Source organism: Tiliqua scincoides, chromosome 4 (assembly GCF_035046505.1).
Source record: "Tiliqua scincoides isolate rTilSci1 chromosome 4, rTilSci1.hap2, whole genome shotgun sequence".
Taxonomy (NCBI): Eukaryota; Metazoa; Chordata; class Lepidosauria; order Squamata; family Scincidae; genus Tiliqua; species Tiliqua scincoides.
In genome coordinates this window covers 60,621,229-60,641,936 of record NC_089824.1, presented here as the reverse complement: position 1 = coordinate 60,641,936, position 20,708 = coordinate 60,621,229, and the positions used below count along the sequence as shown (strand labels likewise).

The following is a 20,708-nucleotide window of genomic DNA, read 5'->3' as shown; positions in this document are numbered from 1 at the left end:
GCAGGTTGACTTTGGAATCTGACCTGGCTTATTGACTTTGGACTTTGACTTGGATACTCTGACTGATTTGACTGACTTTGGAATCTTGGACTGTGACTTGGCTTATTGACTTTGGACTCTGCCCTGGATACTCTGACTTTGTGACTAAGGGACTGCTAGAGACACTGGAGTTTGAAGTGCGGCTGCTGTGCCCAAGACCTGCTGACGATCCAGGGTCTGCTGTAGTGGTGGGAGGCTGCTGGCAGGAGAGAGGACCTCTGCAGGTTGAACAGGGGAGCTATCCTGGAGGTGGGGTCCAGCAGGACTGCAGGGCAGAACCAGGGTCATTTGTTGGGGGAAAGGGGAGCTAATTTGCTTAAAGTGGGCATAATTCTCCAGGCAGAGAATGGCCTTGGAATCAGGCAAAACACCATAGAGGACCAGGCGTCTGAAAACACAGGGCAAGAATGTATGACAAAACTAACTAAAAGCTACAAGAGGGGGCTACTTTATAAAAATGGGACCTATAAGAGCATAAAGGTAAAAAAAAAACTATATATGTAGTGTTATCTTCATTTTAGGTGTCAAAAGGGTTTTGTGGCTCCCGAGGTTTTTTTTCCTCTGGAAAATGGGTCTAAATGGCTCTTTGAGTGTTTAAGGTTGCCGACCCCTGCTCTAAACAGTGTTGTAAAGCTCTTGAAATCAGGATTCAGGACCCAATTCTATTCAACTTTCTAGCATTAGTGCAGTCGCAATGCAGCCCCAAGGCAAGGGAAGAAATGTTCCCTTACTTTGAGGAAGCCTCACTGACTGCCCCACCATCCCAGGATGCATGACACACCCTATTGGCATGGCTGCATGGGTGCTGGAAAATTGAATAGAATTGGGCTACTAGCCCCTTCGGCTGCAATCCACATTCAGTTTATTGAATTGATTTTAATGGAACTGAGTCAGAGATCTGTTTCAGAGCTTCTTTTAGATTGGAGGATTTCAAAATTATATTTGGAATGTCTGCCTCATAAAATTTCGAACTGTTGTAAAGCAACAATATAAAATAACCAACCAACCAACCAACAGTATTTATATACCGCTTTTCAACTAAAAGTTCACAAAGCGGTTTACAGAGAAAAATCACATAACTAAATCACTTCCTGTCCCAAAAGGGCTCACAATCTAAAAAGATGCAAATGAATACCAGCAGACAGCCACTAGAACAGACAGTGCTGGGGTGAGGTGGGCCAGTTACTCTCCCCCTGCTAAAAAGAGGAGCACCCACTTGAAAAAGTGCCTCTTACCCAATTAGCAGGGGTTAATAATTAGCAGGGGTTAATAATAATAATAACAAATTTGTTCAGGTAGATGAGAAAACACCTTTGCTTAGTGGAGATGCCAGAAAACCGTTATTAAGAAGAGTGCACTGAGATTACAGAACTATTTAGTCCATCTCTAGTTTGCTGCATGGACCGAGGCTCCTGGATTCTTAATCAACTTGACTATTGAGAGCATATTAGAAAATATCTTGAAAGAATAGTGCTTTCCAGAACAGCATATGCCTTGGGCTACCTCGTATTTAATAAGCTGTCAAGTAAAAAGATGCATAACAGTGAGAATGAATACTTCCTTTTGTTATAAAGGGCCTGAACTTTTTCCAGTCCCTCTTTTCCAAAGCAGTTTTCAGAAATTTAGCTGCTATTAATTGCATGGGCACTTTTTCTTCTGTGCGCAGATGCCCTATAGAAATTAGGAATCATGTGAATATGTTTATAGAAGTAAGTTTCTGAGCAAATTTGAAAATGTTTGCATTCTTACCTTTAGTTTAGGAATATATTCTCAACACAAATGAAGGGGATGAAAACAAGCATGAAATCTACTGTTATCAAGGGGAAAGAAGTGACTGGTACTCACATGACATCAGCAACAATTTATTTCACAGATGAAGTCTCCATATGTTGCAGAATATAGTTGCCATTGCCATCCTGTGTGTACATGTGCAAAAATTCTCTACAATTCTGATTTTAATTATTGGAGTTTGTGTAGGGTTTGGGCCACCCAAATTACCGGGTGGCCCAATTCTAACCAGACTGCCCGTGCTGCGATACAGCGACTCTGGAATGGCCACCGCTGTATCCTGCAAGTGTAGAGAGGCATTTAGAGGTCATCTCAAGGTAAGGGAACATTTGTTCCTTTATCCTTTGTTGAGCCCATCAGCTGCTATGGGTCTACTTGGATCTGCACCAGTTAAATCGCTGGTGCAGAACCAAGTAGGCCTGCGTAGGGCTTTCATGCCTGGGAGAGGGGATAGGATACAGTGGCAGCCTCCGTCCCTGGCCTGGTCTGCCCATCTCCAACCTGTGCCACCCTCCCCCACCAGTTTTTCCCCCTCCCCACCCTCCCTCACCCCAGAATGCCTCCACACCACTCAGTGGTAAACTCACCACTGTTGGCTCCTGGGGACTTTCTGACTGGCGCCGAGGCCCAGAGCTCACCTGTGCCAGCCTCCATGTTGGTGCCTGCCTCATCCTGATTACCACGAAGTGCCTTACAGCACTTTCACAACAAACTTTGCCAGTGCCACCTGCCTCAGTCTGGCACTGTGGCCCTGGAGGATTCAGCCGTAAGTTATTAAATCTAATAATATTTGCATAATTTGTCTTTGTCGGACCTGCAGAATTTTGCTTTCTGTGTTGTGGAATATTTTTTACTATTGATAGAACCAAGGCAGTGCTGCCAACGTAGTGAGAAGCAAGTGGAAAATATAAAAGGAAGAGGGGTAGTTGGAGATTTGGAACTGGTGCCAGAATATTTAATTTGATGTGATGAAAAGCAATCATCTTTTATATTGTCAAGCTGTAATGAAAAGATAGGAAAACAGTATGCATTTTATTACTCTTTGTACAAGCATGAATTCTTAAATGAGTTTCATTTTGAAATAGATACCAAAGATTTGAAAAATGAAATATTGCTGTCTTGTCCACTCACACAAAGTTACTGTGACTCTTCTGTGGTTGTCAGAGCCTGATGCTGATAGACACATTTTTGACAGCTCTGCCTTCTTAACTTTAATCTTTTCTAGAAATGTGTTTTCTAAATGACAATCTCTTCATTATAGGATGCAGTGCCAAAAAGGCTTGTGCTGCATCCTGTGGGGGGATTCCAAGATCAGAAAGCTTGGAAGAAGCAAGGAAAAATATTTTCCATTACTTCCAGGTAAGCCTCCCACTAGCCAATGGGTCTCCTCGAACCTGTGCCATCTCTTGAGCTGGTGCAAGTCTTAGGAGAAAAATGGGAGAGAAAGGAGCTAACATACTGGTGGAGGTAATGTGTGCCAGTGCATACCCCCATCCTCCCCTGTTCTGCCCTTCCCACCCCCATTGCTATCTTATGTGGTCCAGCAGGTGTGAGAGGAACTGTAGGTGGAGCTGCTGTACTGCTGCCTGTTATGGCAACATTCACATAATGGCCACTGATGAAGCGCTGTGTGCTCTGTCAGCAGCCATTTTACAACAGCAAAAGTGAATTCCACTGTCATAAGAGGCTCCACACAACTGCCCAGTCCTGCATAGGATAGGGCTGTTGGTGCGGGAAAATGTGGACCTTGCAGAGGACAGGCAGCTGTGCTATGTTATACTGATAGATCTTTGGTCTTTTTGCAATTGCTACTTAAACATTTCTTCAAATGCAGACTGAAGTCACACTTGATGAAACATGAAATGTGGTGTTTGCATTTCCATTTTCTGTTTTTCTTTTTTCCCCTCCCAAATATTGCAACAGAGTGAAGACATTTAGCTCCTTTTTCCCATGCTTTAACTATTTTTCCCCATGCTTCCTCTCCCCCCCCCCCAAAAAAAAGTTCTCGGTTGGAGCTGCTATTTGTCCTATATGTTAAAAACCATATAGTTACAAATAACCATTTCTGTTTTGGGGTGTCCTCATGGGGAAAAGTTAACCCACCCCTTACCATGGCCCCAGTATTATTCTGAGTGTTAAGTTCAACCACTCTGCCTTTCAGATTAGTTCTCTTCTGAAGAAATTGTTTCCAGAAGGAATATTGCATGAGTGCTCTTTTGTCATTGCCAGAATAGCTTTGATTTAGCCAAAGCAATGGAAACCAGGACCCAATAGAAAAGACGTATGTTGGAATTTGGGAAGAAGCAATAAAAACATGACTACACTAATGCAAAAGCTATAATAATTAATTGAACAAGAAGATCTTTGTGTATTACGGTCTCTTGATGGCAAAACTGTAGTCATGGCTGAAGGGGTAACACTTTTCTTTTTTAAAGTACAAATACTGCCACAGGTAACAAAGGGCGCATTCCTAACACACTTTCCAGCACTTTCCAACTGTCCAATAAGGACAGTGCAGCTCTGAGGTAAGGGAACTAACATTCCCTTACTTTGAGGAGGCCTCTGTGAGTGCCACCCACCTGCAGGATGCAGCACACGTTCCATTGGCACCACTGTGCCAGTGCTGGAAAGTTGGTTAGGATTTGGGCCAAAAATATTTAGTACTGTGGTGATTTTACAAGTAACCTGAACAACACATTATGCATCCCCTAACAATATTGTGTGCTTGTGTTTTTGGTTTAAGCTTTGTATATAATGTAGGAAGGAATCATTGGTAGTTTCTGGAGAATTACATGTATGCATGCATATAATTACTTGGTTTCCATCTTTTGCAAACAGACAAAATTTTGCACATTGTTGGTTGCAGAATACCAGTTTTATCACAGAGAAACATTATTTGCATTGTGCTTCTGGGGTGAATGACTTTTTTGGTAGTGCTTCAGGGAGGCAAGAAAAGCCCCCAGTGGTTCCCAAACTGATGGGTCACAACCCCTAGCCAGGGAAGCACTTGTCCCTGTCCCTTTAAGAGGCAGGGAAAGGAGGATGGCAGAAATGTGATCCCCTGCATGGCACTGCTGTAGGGGGGGGGGATTTTAAAAACTTACCTGTGCTACCAACTTCCAACTAAACAGGTGCTCTGGGCAGGCTGCACACATCAGTTCAGCGGAGGGATGTTTAAAAGGAGAGGGCACCCTGAGCCTTCCCTCGCAGGTACCCTCACTGCACATCCTCAGTGATGCCATTGAACAGGTGGTTCTCACACCATTGTTCTGTAAGTTCATTTTCCTAGCAAAAGCTTCAATAAATTAATGCAAGCACATCTCCAGTGTGTATGCTCTGCAATCTTCTCTTCTTGTCACACTTCCAACCTATGTCCTTGACAAATGCTAGATAGCAATGGGAAATCAAAGTTCACAATGATGTAAGAATGGAAACATTACTGTTATTTGAAAAACAGGAAAACAATTGTTCTACTTTTATTGATGCAGTGCAGCCAATTGTGGAGATAGCTACCATCAGAAATACACTTTCTACATCCAGCTCTTCATTGAGTCCCTGTTCAGATTAATATTATTCGATATGATTATTAGAAGGCTTATATGCACCCATCTGATATTCTAGGTAGAAAGTAACATCTAATCAAGTTTATCTGCACTTAGGACCTCCTTCAGAGCTGGTCTTAGGAGCTGCAGGGCCTAACTGGAAACATTTTTTATGCGGCTCTAAGTTTATAGCCAAGGTCTGTAGATTTGTAGAGATATAAATAAAATGTTTTATAAACTTTATATCTCTATGGTAGCATGGAAAGCAATCAAAATGTGCACTTAAAAAGTTCATGTGAGTTAATGGACCAAATAGATCTAAGCAAATTTTAGTATAAAATTGCATACACATGAGCCTTAAACAAACAAAATATCTTGCTTACGTTTGAACAGCAAATAGTTACAAAATCACTTGTTTTCGTAACTAAAATGACTTAGCAAATATATTAATTTTTTTTATTTTTACCCTAGTGCGGCCTCTCTTGGGGCCCAACTGGGAACAATTGGTCCAATGCTTCAAGCCAGTCCTAATCTCCTTCAACCCATTATCATACTTGTGCTGAAAGAGGGAAACACATACAGCCCAATCATGAGCTGCAGTGGCACCCAAAATGGCTGCTGCTGCTGCATCCAGTACGCCCCAGGTTATTTGCAAATTTTTTAGTGACTTTGAGCTGCCTAAGGAAGATGTCAATAAGTCAGACTATCAAGAGATTTGGAAAATGAAAATTTAGATAATGACATTCTTCTACTCCCCTTCTTATTGTGTCATCAGGTTGTTTGGTGTATCTTCACTCATTCAGACTAGTTGCTCAAGCACATGGAAAATCATAACTAATCCAAAACTGGAGTGGCATTACCATGTCAATCCCATCTTGCTGCTGGTATTGTACTATACTCTAGCAACTCTCATTCGACTTTGGCTGCATGAACCTATTGTACAGGTAAAATAATTCTATCTTATTCTATTTTCTAATAAACCTCTCAAAGAAAATATCGAGATTACTTCAGTTTGTGTGGTATCTGGACATAATTATTGAATGTATCTCCACAGTTGAGAGAGTGCTTAACCCATCGTCTTACAAATGGCTCTGGTCCACTTTTGGTCATCCCCCCTGTTTGAATTTGGAAACTGGGAAATACTACCTAAGGGGCACGCATAAAACAGGAACTACCACTGTAAAAATGTCCCCTCTATTTTCTTACCTGCATTAAGGTTTCTGCTTCCTGTTAACATTCAATTAGTCTCCCTCTAGAGCAGGGGTGCCCAAACCCCAGCCCAGGGGCCATTTCTGGCCTTCGGGGACTCCCAATCCAGCCCATGGGGAGCCTCCAGTCTCCAATGAGCCTCTGGCCCTCTGGAGACTTGCTGGAGCCCGCACTGGCCTGACACAACTGCTCTCAGTGTGAGGGCGACTGTTCGACCTCTCATGTGAGCTGTGGGATGAGGACCCCTCCATTGCTTGCTGTTTTCATGTCTATGATGCAGCAGCAGTAGCAAAGGAAAGGCTGGCCTTGCTTTGTGCAAGGCCTTTTATAGGCCTTGATCTATTGCAAGACCTTCATTCATTCATATAAGTTCCATCTCTAATATAGTCATTTATGTAAATTTATTCAAATTCGAATGTAAATGTCAGCCCCCGACACAGTGTTGGAGAGATGATGTGGCCCTCCTGCCAAAAGGTTTGGACAGCCCTGCTCTAGATTGCAGGCTATTGCCTGCATGTTTCGTTCTTCAGTTAAGCAAGAAAACACCCACGCTGCAAGTGCTATGACAGAAAAACAAAGGTGCTGTAATGGGTGTGGGGGCACTATTTATATATGGTTCCCCCATATCCATAGTTTCACATGTGTAGTTTTCACCCTGATTACTCAGCAGCATCTCCCTCTTTCACTACCTTTTGCTCTGTCCTTTCCCCTGTACGGTTCCTTGTCTTCTGAGTCCTTTTCCCATTTCTCATTCCCAGAGCCTCAACAGAAGTGGCGCTGCTGAAAGGGTGTCACTGGCAGAGCCCAATTATGTGGGTTGGATAAAGAACTTCCTCAAGTCATGTCTTGCCTGCAGGCGTTATGTTTGACACTCCTGACAAATTTTTGAAGCAACATAATAGCATGTCATCTATTTCCCTTAAAGTTTTTTCAGTGTTTTTAGAGATAAAATAATAGCTAGATAGCTTATCATAATTATGTAATAAACTTTACCATGTTTGTTCTTTAGCATGTGCCTGATGATGATAAATCTGGTAATGGGGAAGATAAAACAGACTGCAACCAAGGCTTAGTGACTGCAGAAAGAAGACGCAGTTTGTGGTATACAAGCCACTACACAACTGATGAAAGAAAAGTAAGTTTTAGAGGAAGACAATATCTTGTTTTATGATGTGAAGTAGTTGGCAACCTTCAGTCTCAAAAGACTATGGTATCGCGCTCTGAATGGTGGTTCTGGAACAGCGTCTAGTGTGCCTGAAAAGGCCGATTCGGGAGTGACAATCCCTTCCACACTGGGAGCAAGTGCAGTCTGTCCCTGGTCTGTCTCCCTGGCTATGGGCCTTCCTTCTTTGCCTCTTTGCTTCAGTCTGTTGGCCAAGTGTCTCTTCAAACTGGGAAAGGCCATGCTGCACAGCCTGCCTCCAAGCGGGCCGCTCAGAGGCCAAGGTTTCCCACCTGTTGAGGTCCACTCCTAAGGCCTTCAGATCTCTCTTGCAGATGTCTTTGTATCGCAGCTGTGGTCTACCTGTAGGGCGCTTTCCTTGCACGAGTTCTCCATAGAGGAGATCCTTTGGGATCCGGCCAACATCCATTCTCACGACATGACCGAGCCAACGCAGGCGTCTCTGTTTCAGCAGTGCATACATGCTAGGGATTCCAGCACGTTCCAGGACTGTGTTGTTTGGAACTTTGTCCTGTCAGGTGATGCTGAGGATGCGTCAGAGGCAGCACATGTGGAAAGCGTTCAGTTTCCTCTCCTGTTGTGAGCGAAGAGTCCATGATTCGCTGCAGTACAGAAGTGAACTCAGGACGCAAGCTCTGTAGACCTGGATCTTGGTATGTTCTGTCAGCTTCTTGTTGGACCAGACTCTCTTTGTGAGTCTGGAAAACGTGGTAGCTGCTTTACCAATGCGTTTGTTTAGCTCGGTATCGAGAGAAAGAGTGTCGGAGATCGTTGAGCCAAGGTACACAAAGTCATGGACAACCTCCAGTTCATGCACAGAGATTGTAATGCAGGGAGGTGAGTCCACATCCTGAACCATGACCTGTGTTTTCTTCAGGCTGATCGTCAGTCCAAAATCTTGGCAGGCCTTGCTAAAACGATCCATGAGCTGCTGGAGATCTTTGGCAGAGTGGGTAGTGACAGCTGCCCAAAGAGGAAAGTCACGCAGAGTCACGCACAGTCACGCAAAGAGGAAGTCACGCAGACATTTCAGCTGGACTTTGGACTTTGCTCTCAGTCTGGAGAGGTTGAGGTTGATGTGAAGTGGTATACTTGTAATGAGCTAGCTAATGATCAGAAGTGTTTTTGTTCCATGTTCCTTACAGCGCATTCTGTAAGGATGCATGTTTACTCATAAGTTCCATTATATTTAATGGGGCTTAGTCTCAGGGTAGTATGTATAGGATTGTAACCTAAATACAGGTAAGATATGTGAAATCAGAATAGCTTTGTGATCCAGTTTTAAGCAGAATGAAAAATTAAAAGTTGCTACAAGTTACTGAAAAATTTAAAGGTTTTCTTTTTAGTAACTTGTTCAAAAGTTCCAATGAACAATTTCCCATTTTAACTGCACTCTAGAACTCAGTTTTTAAATTCTTGGCCTTTCAAACGAAAACCACAATTCGGAGAGCTCCTTCGGTGGGTTTCTGTGCATCCAGTGAGACTTTCAACCTTTCTTCAAATGAACATTTATTCCCTGTGCAGCATTACAGGCTGTTTCTGAAGCTCCCTTCAATTTTATGAAGATGGTTAGTGCCATAATTGTTGGCACTAATCCCATAATCCAGGAGGCCCTCAACAATAACCACTCTTGCAAACACTATATTAACTTGAGTATGCTTCTTCACTATTTGGCTGGAGAAAATTGCTTACTCAGCCAAGGTTTCTTGGCGGTTCTGTTCCGGGCCCAATTCAAGGTGCTAGTTTTGACTTTTAAAGCCCTTTACGGCTCGGGTCCGGGGTATTTGAGGGACCGCCTCCTTCCCTACAATCCGGCCCGTGCTCTTAGATCTTCTGGGGGGGGCCCTTTTGACTGTGCCGCCACTAAGAGATGTGAGAAGGGTGGTGGCCAGGAAGAGGGCCTTCTCGGTGGTGGCCCCCAAACTGTGAAATACCCTCCCCTTAGAACTGAGAACTGCTCCCTTGTTGCTAACGTTTTGGCGTGGACTGAAGACCTTTTTATTTCAAAAAGCTTTTAATTGTTGACAGGCTGGCTGGCATTCTTGCTTTTTATATGAAAATCCACGAGGTTTGTTTTGTTTTTAGCTTTTTAATCATTGTAAATTGTTTTTAACTGTTTTTCATGTTGTATTTTTAAATTGTTTGTTAGCCGCCTTGTGTGCCCGTTGGACAAAAAGGCGGGGTACAAATTAATAAAACAACAACAGCAACAGCAACAACAGCAACAACAACAACAACAACAACAACAATAATAATAATAATAATACTCACCTCAGGTAAAAACCAGAGAGCCTGATTACAAGGCTGTTATAGTGTCCATAGATTTCCATGGCATATTTGGTTGTCATTGTGCAACTTCTGGATTTTAGAAGTAGCCTGTCTTTGTATGCCAGATGGAAGGAAGTGGCAACAAGATATAGATATCATGTTGTCTTGAGTGCTCCCTGAGGCATCTGGTGAGCCACTGTGAGATACAGGAAACTGGACTCGCCCTTGCCTGATCCATCAGGGCTCTCTTATGTGCTTATTTTAGAAGTATGAACATTGTATAACATTCATCATTAACACAATTCTCCAGTATCCTTGTCATTGCACCTCCCCTCTTGACTTATTCCCATGGGAAAATGCCGGAACATGGTGGGTCTCCTGCAGTTCAAGAGATTATGCAAAGACAGGTCAATCTGCTTCAGCCAAGGTCCAGGCTACAAATAGACAGGGAACAGGGTCTAGTCTTTGCCCCACATTTTCCTCACTAAGGTGTTCACCTCCCTTTCTTAGAATGACTTCCTATAGTTTAGGGGTCCCAGGCTCCTAGAGAGAAGTTGGCCCATTGGTGAACTCCAGTGAGTGTGAAGAGTTCTGATGCCAGGTGGCCCAGGTGGTTGGGTAGGCCAGACTGGTTGCCTGCCAAGAGCCCTGGGAATGATTCTCTTGGGTGAGATCCCTCAGGGGGAGCGGTTTCTGTCCAATCCGCTCAAAAGGAGCTTGGTGGGGCATCTCTCCTGCCTCCTTTACTCACTGCCCCTTCAAGTTCCTTGTTCCCTTGCTCCTTCTCCTTATGTCCCTTCCCATCCATTGCTCACCTGCCTTGTCTTCCACTCCATCCTTTCTGCTGTACTCTTGGCCCTTCCTGCAGGCACTTGGCCCTTCCTGCTGTCCGTGTTGCTCTTGCCCATCTCTTCCCAACTTCATTCTTCGACTTTCCCTTCAGCAATCACTTCTGGCTTTTATCTCCTGTGTCCTTCCTCTGCCTTCCTGGTCACTCATCTCCTGTCCTGTTGACTTCTTCACTGCTCCCAACTACCATCTTCGCATCCCTTTCACCTACATACTTCATCCTGTTCTTTAGACCCCCACCCCTTGGCTCACCCCCTCTCATCTAACTAACTAGACCCGGTCTCTCCAGCTATGGCTAGCTCCATGTCACTGTCTGGAGTCAAGCAGTGGAACCCGTCCTCCATTCAACGGCAGAGCAGAATGCCACAATCCTGTATAATCCTATATACATTTCCCTCAGCTTACTAGTGTATACATGCAATAATTAACATGCGTCTCAAGCTGTCACTCTGAGATCAGAACCTAACACTCTTAAGATTGTTTTATGCTTCAGCTCTACTTCTCAACTAATAAGCTATTCTTGCCTTGCTTTTGCAGCTTCTCTCAATGACTCAAGATGACCACAAACCGTCTGATGTTAGTATTATTTTATTCCTGTAGTTCATTTGCATTTGAAATTTTGGTTATATGTTTAGATTCTGACATCTCCTGATATGTTTCTTTGCATAGCAGTGGAAATATTTAGATCAGGGCAGTCCAACTTTTCATGCCAAGTGGGCCACACAATTAAATTTCTTTATTGTAAATTAAAGTGATTGCAATATATTTAATATTATTTAATAAACACACACACACACACACACACACACACACACACACACACACACAAAATTAAACACACAATTAATAGATAATATATTTAATTAAACAAATTTAATACCAAAAAAACCCTCCCATGTCCCTCTGGAAGGATCACAGCGAGTGCCTTTCAGTTGATTGACGCGAGCATTCAAAATGAAAAGCATTGCCAAGTAGTTGTGAGCACTTGGCAAAGCTTGAAGCGGACTTGGTGCTGACATAAAGAAATGCAGGGGGGAAAGCCTCCCATGTTCTGCTGCAGAGAAACACCATTTTAAATTTTTTTTTTCTTGCAAGTTGCTGATGGCTGCCAAAAAAGACCTCACAGGCTGCAAGTGGCTTGTGGGCCACTTGCCCTGATTTAGATCAAAACAAAATTCAGGAATTCACTGGGAAAGTAATCTGCCTTTAAAGAAATAATGACAGCCTCCTAGAGATCTTCATGAATAACTAAGTACTCACTCCCAGTATTCTTATTCTTTGTTGGTAGTATGACTATTCAACTGCCACTACTTTGCTTGTCTCCTTTTGATAGCACGATCTGTTAACCCAGAACTACTGATAGGTCTTGTTCAATCAGCTGTCTTTGACCAGTAACTTGAATTTCTAATTTGAACAGATTTCCCCAGCTTTCTGAATTCCATCTAGCCATCTATCCCAATCCCAATCTCAAATGTGGGGCTCATGTGATGAATAATGTGATCACATTATTCATGTGATTGTTTTCAAACTTCAGTAGGATGATGGATGGATTAGTTTGGATTTTATGTGTTTGTTGCATGTGTGAGAACAGTTTGGACTTCATAAAAATGATTTGTGAATAGAAACCCAAAGAAAGAGATTAGAAATTACTGATATTTTGATGAGTGAAGAGTAATTGCTTCGTTGTAGTATCTGTGTTGTTGTTTTTTAAGGGATCTCATTTCTAATCCTCATTCAACAGGTGTTGCTGGTGACAGTGAATGGTACACCTGTTGATTATCAGAGCATACACCCTATACATTGTATAGAGAATGGGCCTGCCAGGACAGAGTTGTACTCAAGACCACAGTACAAATGGGACCCATCAGTTGATGACACAGGTAGTAGTGAAATCCACTGCTTTGGTACTCTAGCCTATATTATTAACAAATCCATCCACTTGAGAGCCCTGCTGCCTCTAGCCATTTTGACACCCATCTGCTTGTGTTGCAGTTGGATCACCATAACTGCAGTCCTACTTAAAGTAAGGCCAAGGTTAACTCACCCAGTGCCTGCTTAAGTATATCTTTCTAAATACAAACAAGTAGGAGTTCCAATAGCAAATATACTCTGGCCATTCATTTCTTGACCGTGGAATTGTGGCCAAAAATGTTCTGCTACTCTCTGTGAGCAGGTTCCACACCCAATTTATCTTTTATGATCTTTTCCAAAGCTACGTTGCATATATTGATATTGTGAATGCTTTTGAAGAGTTTCATCACAGATTGGAAAAATTTGATATATAGGCCATATCATTATTGATATGTTGTTTGAACCTTGGACTCTTTTTCCAAGTTTTAACCAAGGAAGTGTTAATGGAAATATTAATTTTGCTGCCACACCCAGGCATTGCCAACTGTTTGTTGTCTGAACTACAACACATGACTAAGCAACCAGCATTTTAATTAACCAATTCCTTTTGCGTATTAATGCATTAACATTATTTTGCACGATTGCCTTCATTACTGTTTTTAAGTCTCCTGTTGCCCAGTCCAATGAGTTTACCGTATGATGAAGGTGCATCTCTTTTATATCCTACAACATAGAAGCTAATAACATGTCTTCCAGCCCAATGGCTCAGATTCTTGTTTGTATCTGTGTGAACAAAAAGAGAGTATTCATTTATAATTAAAATGTTATCCCTGTTTTCTATCCAGTAGATACCCAGAGCATCATAGGACCAAATCCAAATGCATAATATAAAATTAATATAGGTTTGAAAACATATACAGGCGTGCCCCAGTATCCACAGAGGCTCCATTCCGTAACCCCCCACAGTTAGCTGAAGCTACGAATACAGGGGAACTGCCTCTGGAGAGTCTTCTGAGCCCCACATAGGCTTCCTGTGGCCTCTCTGGACCTCAGAATGGCCATTTAGGCCCCAAAAAGTCACTTTTCCAGTTTTATGGAAAAATCAGAAGTAATGTTTTTATGCCTTTAAAAGACCTTTAAAAGGCCAGGGAAGCCCTCTGGGAAGCTCCCCTCTCCTCCAGAGGGTGGGGAATGCGGGGTTCCTCCTCATCTGCTGATATGGGTTCCACAGATATTCATCTAAATGGTCTATACCAGAGGTTCTCAAAATCTCCTGTAGAGATGGAAGTGTTTGCAGGGGCAGGGGAATGGTGGTGATTTTTTTTTACTTACCTGTGTCTCTGACAAAATGCAATTGTGACCCACTTCTGGGTTGCAATTGTGAAACCAAAAGTGAGTCACAATCATATTTTTTCACAATTCTGAGGCGCAGGGAACCCTCCAACGGGCTCAGTGAGGTTCCTCACACCCTCCCAGAAGCCGGCACAGACGTAGGTAAGTTTTTTAAAAAGCTTCTCTGTCCCTGCCAGCAACATGATCCTGGGCATCGCATTGCCACCATCCCCCTGCCCTGCTCCTTAACAGGGCAGAGACAGGGTTTTCTGAGCTGTTGGGTCATGACTGACCAGTTTGAGAACCACTGGTCTATACCAGAATACAAGGAAAAGTTGTACTATTATATATATATATCAGGTTTTGATATAGAAGGTTTTGAAGCCTCGTGGACATATAATAGTTAAAGAATTGTGTGCATTGTGGAATTCTTTTTATCATCTTAGAAACAAAAAAAGTGGAGGAGGAGGAAGATGAAGAGGAGGAGGAAGAAGAAGATGATGAAAATATCAGTGAACAAAAAAATGCAAAAGTTCATGCAATGGTCACAGTTTTCCATTTTATCATGAAACAAAGTTATGTTTGTGCTTTGATTGCCATGATGGTATGTTCAGAATACAAGAAGCTAAAATATAAATTTGCTAACATCGATCTTGGAACTAGGATAATTTTGTAGTTAAATTTTATTACTATTTCTATTAAATTTGTAATTATGATTTGGTATCACAGGCAAGCATGGCTGAACTATTATTATGCTCTGATCACTCAACTGTTAGGATACTATCCTTTTAAAACCTTTGTGGCATAGGCTCTTAAGGAGTTAAGATTTAGGCAACATGAGGTATCTTTATCTGCTATAATGTAGGAGTGCTACAGCTCTCAGCTTATGGCTGTTGCAGAGATAGGTAGATAGCAGGAGTTTAAAGTTGTAAAAAATTAAATATTTCATAGTTCTAAAGTCCAAACCAAAGTTTAACTTGTTTAAATGCTGGCTTGGATACAAAGATGTGTGAATGACATTCCACTTGGAATCAGGACTTTCTTAGCCCGTCCTTCCCACTGCAGTTACCTGCATTCCCCCCCCCCCCCGAAAAAAATTGCTGGCAGGAAACCTTGGGGTATGGTGCTGCATTGAGAGAAAGGAATCGACTAAAATGAAAATCATCTTGTGCAAACAGAAGTGCTTCTGAATCCAAGCCACTGTTTACTTTTTTTTTATTCATAGGAAAGCTCTCTAAGGCAATATTGTTTCATTACAGCTAGTTTTTTCTAAAGTGGTGATATAGCTACATCTGCATTAAAAAATTAAAATTCCATTTAATTTAATGGAAATTTCTTTTGAGTTGACATGCATAAGATATAGTGCATATATCTTCTGCATGTCAGCTCAAAAGAAATTTCCATTAAATTAAATGGAATTTACTCCCAGGCAAATACAAGTGTGCATTGCTTAACAACCTTTCACATAACAACGCATATACAACAGTAGTCAAAGAGGCTCTTAATGTGGCAATTAGGTCTCCCATAGCCTGCAGCAGATTGTCTGTTTATACAACAAAGAGGCTTTTAATGCAAAGAAGAGACAATCAGTGTCCAGTAGCCTGTGCAGCCAGCAACTGTCTGGCAGGGAATGTCTGTTTACAGAACAAAGGCACTTTATCAAAGTGGACTTTAACAAAGGCACAGAACAAAGTGGACCGTGTGTTCCACTGCCAGCTACTGCTGAAAAAGCCCTGGAAAGTGCTTTCCAGCGGTATGCTGACGAGCATGCTGCTAGGACACCAGCGGGGAGTCTTATATGTACCGTTAGCTTTCCTGATGTCCGCCGGAGCATGTATGTCAGTTGTAGAGGCAGGAAGGGATAAGGGGAGGATAGAGAGAAAGGGGTTGGGGAGGCTGAAGGAGGGGGTGGATAAGTGGCAATGTTCTTGCTCTCAAATGGGAGAAACAAAATCGCTAGCGCACATCTGAGGAGAGAAGGGGGGAGGCTGCAGAAAAGGTGGATAGGATCAGACATGCGACATCGCTTAGCTGAAATCCATCTGGGAAGCTTAACTGAAATTCAGTTAAAAACCTTTCAATGTTTTGCAATGAATATAACTATTTGATTTTCTTTCTTCTAGGCCTGGAGTATTACTTACAATTGTTGGCTAACATTTGTATTGTTGATATGGTCGTGCATACTTTGGATGCTGCGTGATCGAAGGAAATATGCTATGATCAGTTCACCTTTTATGGTAGCTTATGGAAATTTGTTATTAACTTTACAATATATATGGAGTATTGATCTGACTAATAATGAACTGCCTGAAGTTCCAGAATTTCTAGAACGGAAAGCCCCTAAAGAATTAGCATCAAAGGTAAGTAGTGTTTGAAGAGCTAAGCAGTATTCTATTAATTAGATCCTCAGTTCATACAGGTTTATGCAGCAACTTTTCTGCAATCATGAAAAACTGTGTGTAGTTTCTCTCTTAGAAAAAAAGCAATAAGTGACTTGGCTGGTTTTTTTGTGCATTGGAATTTTCAGTTTTTACAATTTTTTTTCATGACACCTGCAAAAGAAATTACAAAGCACACTCAAAACAGAAAAATATAAGTGAAATTTTTTTTCATATTTCCAAATGTGAAAATAAATTGTATAAATCTGTGATTCAGTATTATTGTTATAGATGGAATTCCAGTGGGCAGTAAATAGTCAATTTACCTACTAATATTCTTTCACTAGCAAGTTTTGTTTAAAAGGGCATTATTCCATGTGAGATTATACCAGTTCCAAATACGTGGTAGTAGTGATGATGATTTCCATAACAAAACAGTACACATCTGTGCAGTGGTGAGCAAGCAAGTACAGGTGTACCCCAGTATCCTTGGGGTTCCATTAAGAACATAAGAACAACCCCACTGGATCAGGCCATAGGCCCATCTAGTCCACAGCAGCCCATCAAATGCCCCAGGGAGCACACCAGATAACAAGAGACCTGCATCCTGGTGCCCTCCCTTGCATCTGGCATTCTGACATTTCTAAAATCAGGAGGTTGCACATACACATCATGGCTTGTAACCCATAATGGATTTTTCCTCCAGAAACTTGTCCAATCCCCTTTTAAAGGCATCCAGGCCAGATGCCATCACCACATCCTGTGGCAAGGAGTTCTACAGACCAACCACACGCGGAGTAAAGAAATATTTTCTTTTGTCTGTCCTAACCCTTCCAACACTCAATTTTAGTGGATGTCCCCTGGTTCTGGTGTTAAGGGAGAGTGTAAAGAGCATTCTGAAAACCCCCGTGATTAGTTGAAACCGCAGGTCCAGGGACATCCCCCACCCTTCAGACGCAAGGGGAGTATCTCCTGAGGGTCTTCTGAGCCCTGCAGGAGCTGCACATATCTGTCCATAGCCTCTTTGGGCCTCAGAATGCCTATTTTAGGGGGGGAAATGTCATTTCTGGTTTTTTTTAAATAAAATTGAAAGTGACATCTTTAATGCTTTAAAAGACATTATGAGTCCTGGGGAAGTGTCATTTTTTGGTGGAAATGACTATTCTGAGGCCGCAGGTGGATATGCCCTGCCTCTGTGTGGCTCGGAAGACCCTCAGAGAGCACTGCTCTCCTCGCCTCCAGGAAGTGCAGGGCGGTGGTACTTGCACCACCCAACATATCCCCGCATCTGCATTTAACTGAAACCACAGATCCCGTGGTTACAAGAGACCCCTGTAATCATTTCAAGATTTTTGTTTAATACAAACACCTTTAGAGAACAAAATAAAATAACTTCTGGCTTTTTCAGGTGGATTGTACCCAGTGATATTCCTTATCCAAGTTGGTATATCTTATTCATCACTTCATCAAATGTCAAAACCATTCCCTGCAAACCAGTCTAAAATGGGATCAAACTGAACTTAATGCTCATTTTAAAAAAATCTCTTTAATAGTTATGAGGAAAATACATTATTGAAAAAAACTGAAGTGAGTGAAGACAAAGTAGGACTTAATTGATTCCCAAATTGGTTTTGGAATACGCAAGACTCTTCAAAATTGTTAAAATCTTGAATAATACCATCATGTTATATATTATTCAATGTGTAATATAATGCAGAATGAAATGAAATAAATCACGTTGAATTATCTGTATTCTATCAAACGTTATAGCCAAATAACCAGAAAAGGAAAACTCAGCTGCCTTGTGTAACTCAAAACTGACCAATGAAACATTGTTCTGAGAGCCTATGACATGTTGTTATGACACAGCAGGGAACCAATAAGGTGTTAGTATGAGTCAGCTCACATTTCCATGTATCAGAACTAATGCTAGAATTCTTATTTTGTTATGCGAGTGTCATTAAATTGGCCACTGGTTTTCTTTTGTTGATTACTGATTTGTGGGGTGACCCATTGATGGGGGGATGACAACAACCCTAGTGAAGCCACTGCATTTAAGTTGTGTGTATGATACTGTAATTTATTCTGTATTGTCTATTTTGGGAGGAGTTCTTAGTGACACCTCTGCCAGTGCCCCAAGCACAACACCAGATCTGATGCTGATCAGATTTTTTTATTGGCCCCTTGCTCCCTTCCCTTACAGTGCCCCTGAATTCCTTTGGTTGGCTGAGAGGCATTGCCAGATGTCATTTCCTCAGACAGACCAGATTAGACAGGATAGATCCACTCATGGGTGCCTGGGTATCGGTTTGGTTGGCTCTCCTTACTGTAGTTGGCATGGCCCTGGCCAATATGCCCCAAGGAGTTATCTCTCTTTCCCTTGCCCATCGGAGCAGTCTCTAGCCAGGGTGCTGCCCCCTGTCCATGCAAGTTAGCCCATGTCCAAGGGAGCTAACAGGAAGGTGGTTCCACCACTACACTTTCCTCCTTGCGTTTTCCCTTCTCCTCCTTTCCGATCCTCTTATTTCAATCTTGCTTGTCTTTCCCTTTGCTTCATCCTCCCCTCCTTTCCTACTTGCCCTTTTCTCGGCTGTTCTACTCATCTCCCTGCCACTGCTATTCTTGCCACTTTGTTTCCCTTCTGTTGTTCATACTCTCCACTCTGCTTATTCTTCCCTTTTATTCCACTTCCCCCCTCCTCTTATCTCTGCCCCCACTCCATCCTGTCTTCTCTTTTAAACCCTTCTCTTTCTCTTCTACCTTTCTCCTGTTGAGATTGCTGGCAACTGCACCGTGGATGACACTCCTCTCATTTCTGGTGCTTGGCAACAGTGTCATTGCTGGCCTCATAGTGGCTCACTGCTAGCTCCACCTGGATGCTCACACATGGTCCCATAGAAGAAATATGGATAGCATTTTTTCTTTTGTTTCCCTAGCTTAAGCATCTTCATTACGGTGCACTAGATATTCACTCAGTGAACTCTATGCATCTTATTCCCTGATGACCTCTCCTTAATTTATAATGAATGTGAAAATGAACAAACACTGTATTATCTTCTCTCAAAGGTAGCATTAGTGCTCTTTAAACAGATTAAATGTTCCAGAGGTTCTGCTGGATACATTGTATGCTTTCTCTCATTGGCGCCATAATTTTCTCTCAGGAGATTTAACTGTTTCCATCTCTTGCCAGCAACTTTGACATAAACTTTGGTTAGCTGCTTTGTAAGGTGTCTTATCTAGAACTAACTGCTACCAAGAAAATTCAGTTATACTTCGAACAAAAAAAAATGATACACTCATCATAAAAGCTTAGGGAAGTCTCCTAGATAACCACAGACACTTCGTAAATTTAAGTTTCTCTTCAATAGAAAAAGGCAGAAAAATTGACACTAATTGTTTGCACTGTAACTTTATACCCTGGCTAACAGGGCAAACAGGCACCTTTTGAAGTGGTGCCCTCTATTAGTTAGTGGGGGCAGAACAACGATCCCTCTTCACCCCAGCATCGCATATTTTCCAATGGTTATTGCTGGTGTCATTTCTGTATTTTTTGTTGTTGTTGTTGTGAGTCCTTTGGGGACGAAGAACCATTTATTTATTTATTTATTTATTTATTTATTTATTTATTTTTCACATCTTTATAACGCCCGTCCTCCAAAGAGCTCAGGGACAGTGTACACAGCTACTCCTCTCCTTTTGTCCTCACAACAACCTTGTGAGGTAGGTGAAGCTGAGAGAAAGTGACTTGATCAAGGTCACCCAGGAAGCTTCATGGCTGAGGGGGGATTTGAACCGGGATCTTCCAGGTCTAAGGGCACAATCCAGACTGGCCCTTGGGCTGGCGCAAGTCCCTTGCGCTGTCCCAGGAGGGTCACAAACGATTGATTTTGTTATTTTGCTTTCTTTGTGAGCTCCTTTTTTCTGAAAAGTGGTATATAAATATTAATATTGTGTTTTGAAAAATGTGTGCTGGCTTAAATAGCAAATTAGTTGCTTCGTACAGTCAAATTTCGAAACAGAAGTGTAGCATATCATGTGTGGGCATCAGAATCTAAGAGAAATGAAACCCAGGGAAATATAGGGCTAAAGTGCAAGCGTATGCATAACTATTCAGATGTAATATCCAATGAGTTCAGCAGAACTTACTCCCAAATAAGTGTGAATAGGATTGAAGCTCTTGTGTGCTTATCTCTGCCTTTGGGAATGGGGAATAGAATACTACAATTGTTCTCAAACTCTCTGGGAGGGTAAGTCCTTACGGGGGCAGAA

At 42.1% G+C, this 20,708-nt stretch overlaps 1 protein-coding gene across 1 annotated transcript in view; it reads left to right on the top strand.

Annotated features, from left to right (window-relative positions):
- PIEZO2 (piezo type mechanosensitive ion channel component 2) overlaps positions 1-20,708 on the top strand; it is a 247,613-nt gene that overhangs the window by 128,780 nt on the left and 98,125 nt on the right. The window contains exons 7-12 of the mRNA XM_066623461.1: positions 6,145-6,313; positions 7,588-7,713; positions 11,416-11,454; positions 12,620-12,764; positions 14,520-14,665; positions 16,185-16,421. Coding sequence (XP_066479558.1) covers positions 6,145-6,313; positions 7,588-7,713; positions 11,416-11,454; positions 12,620-12,764; positions 14,520-14,665; positions 16,185-16,421 — 862 coding nt within the window. The remainder of the gene's footprint in view (positions 1-6,144; positions 6,314-7,587; positions 7,714-11,415; positions 11,455-12,619; positions 12,765-14,519; positions 14,666-16,184; positions 16,422-20,708) is intronic.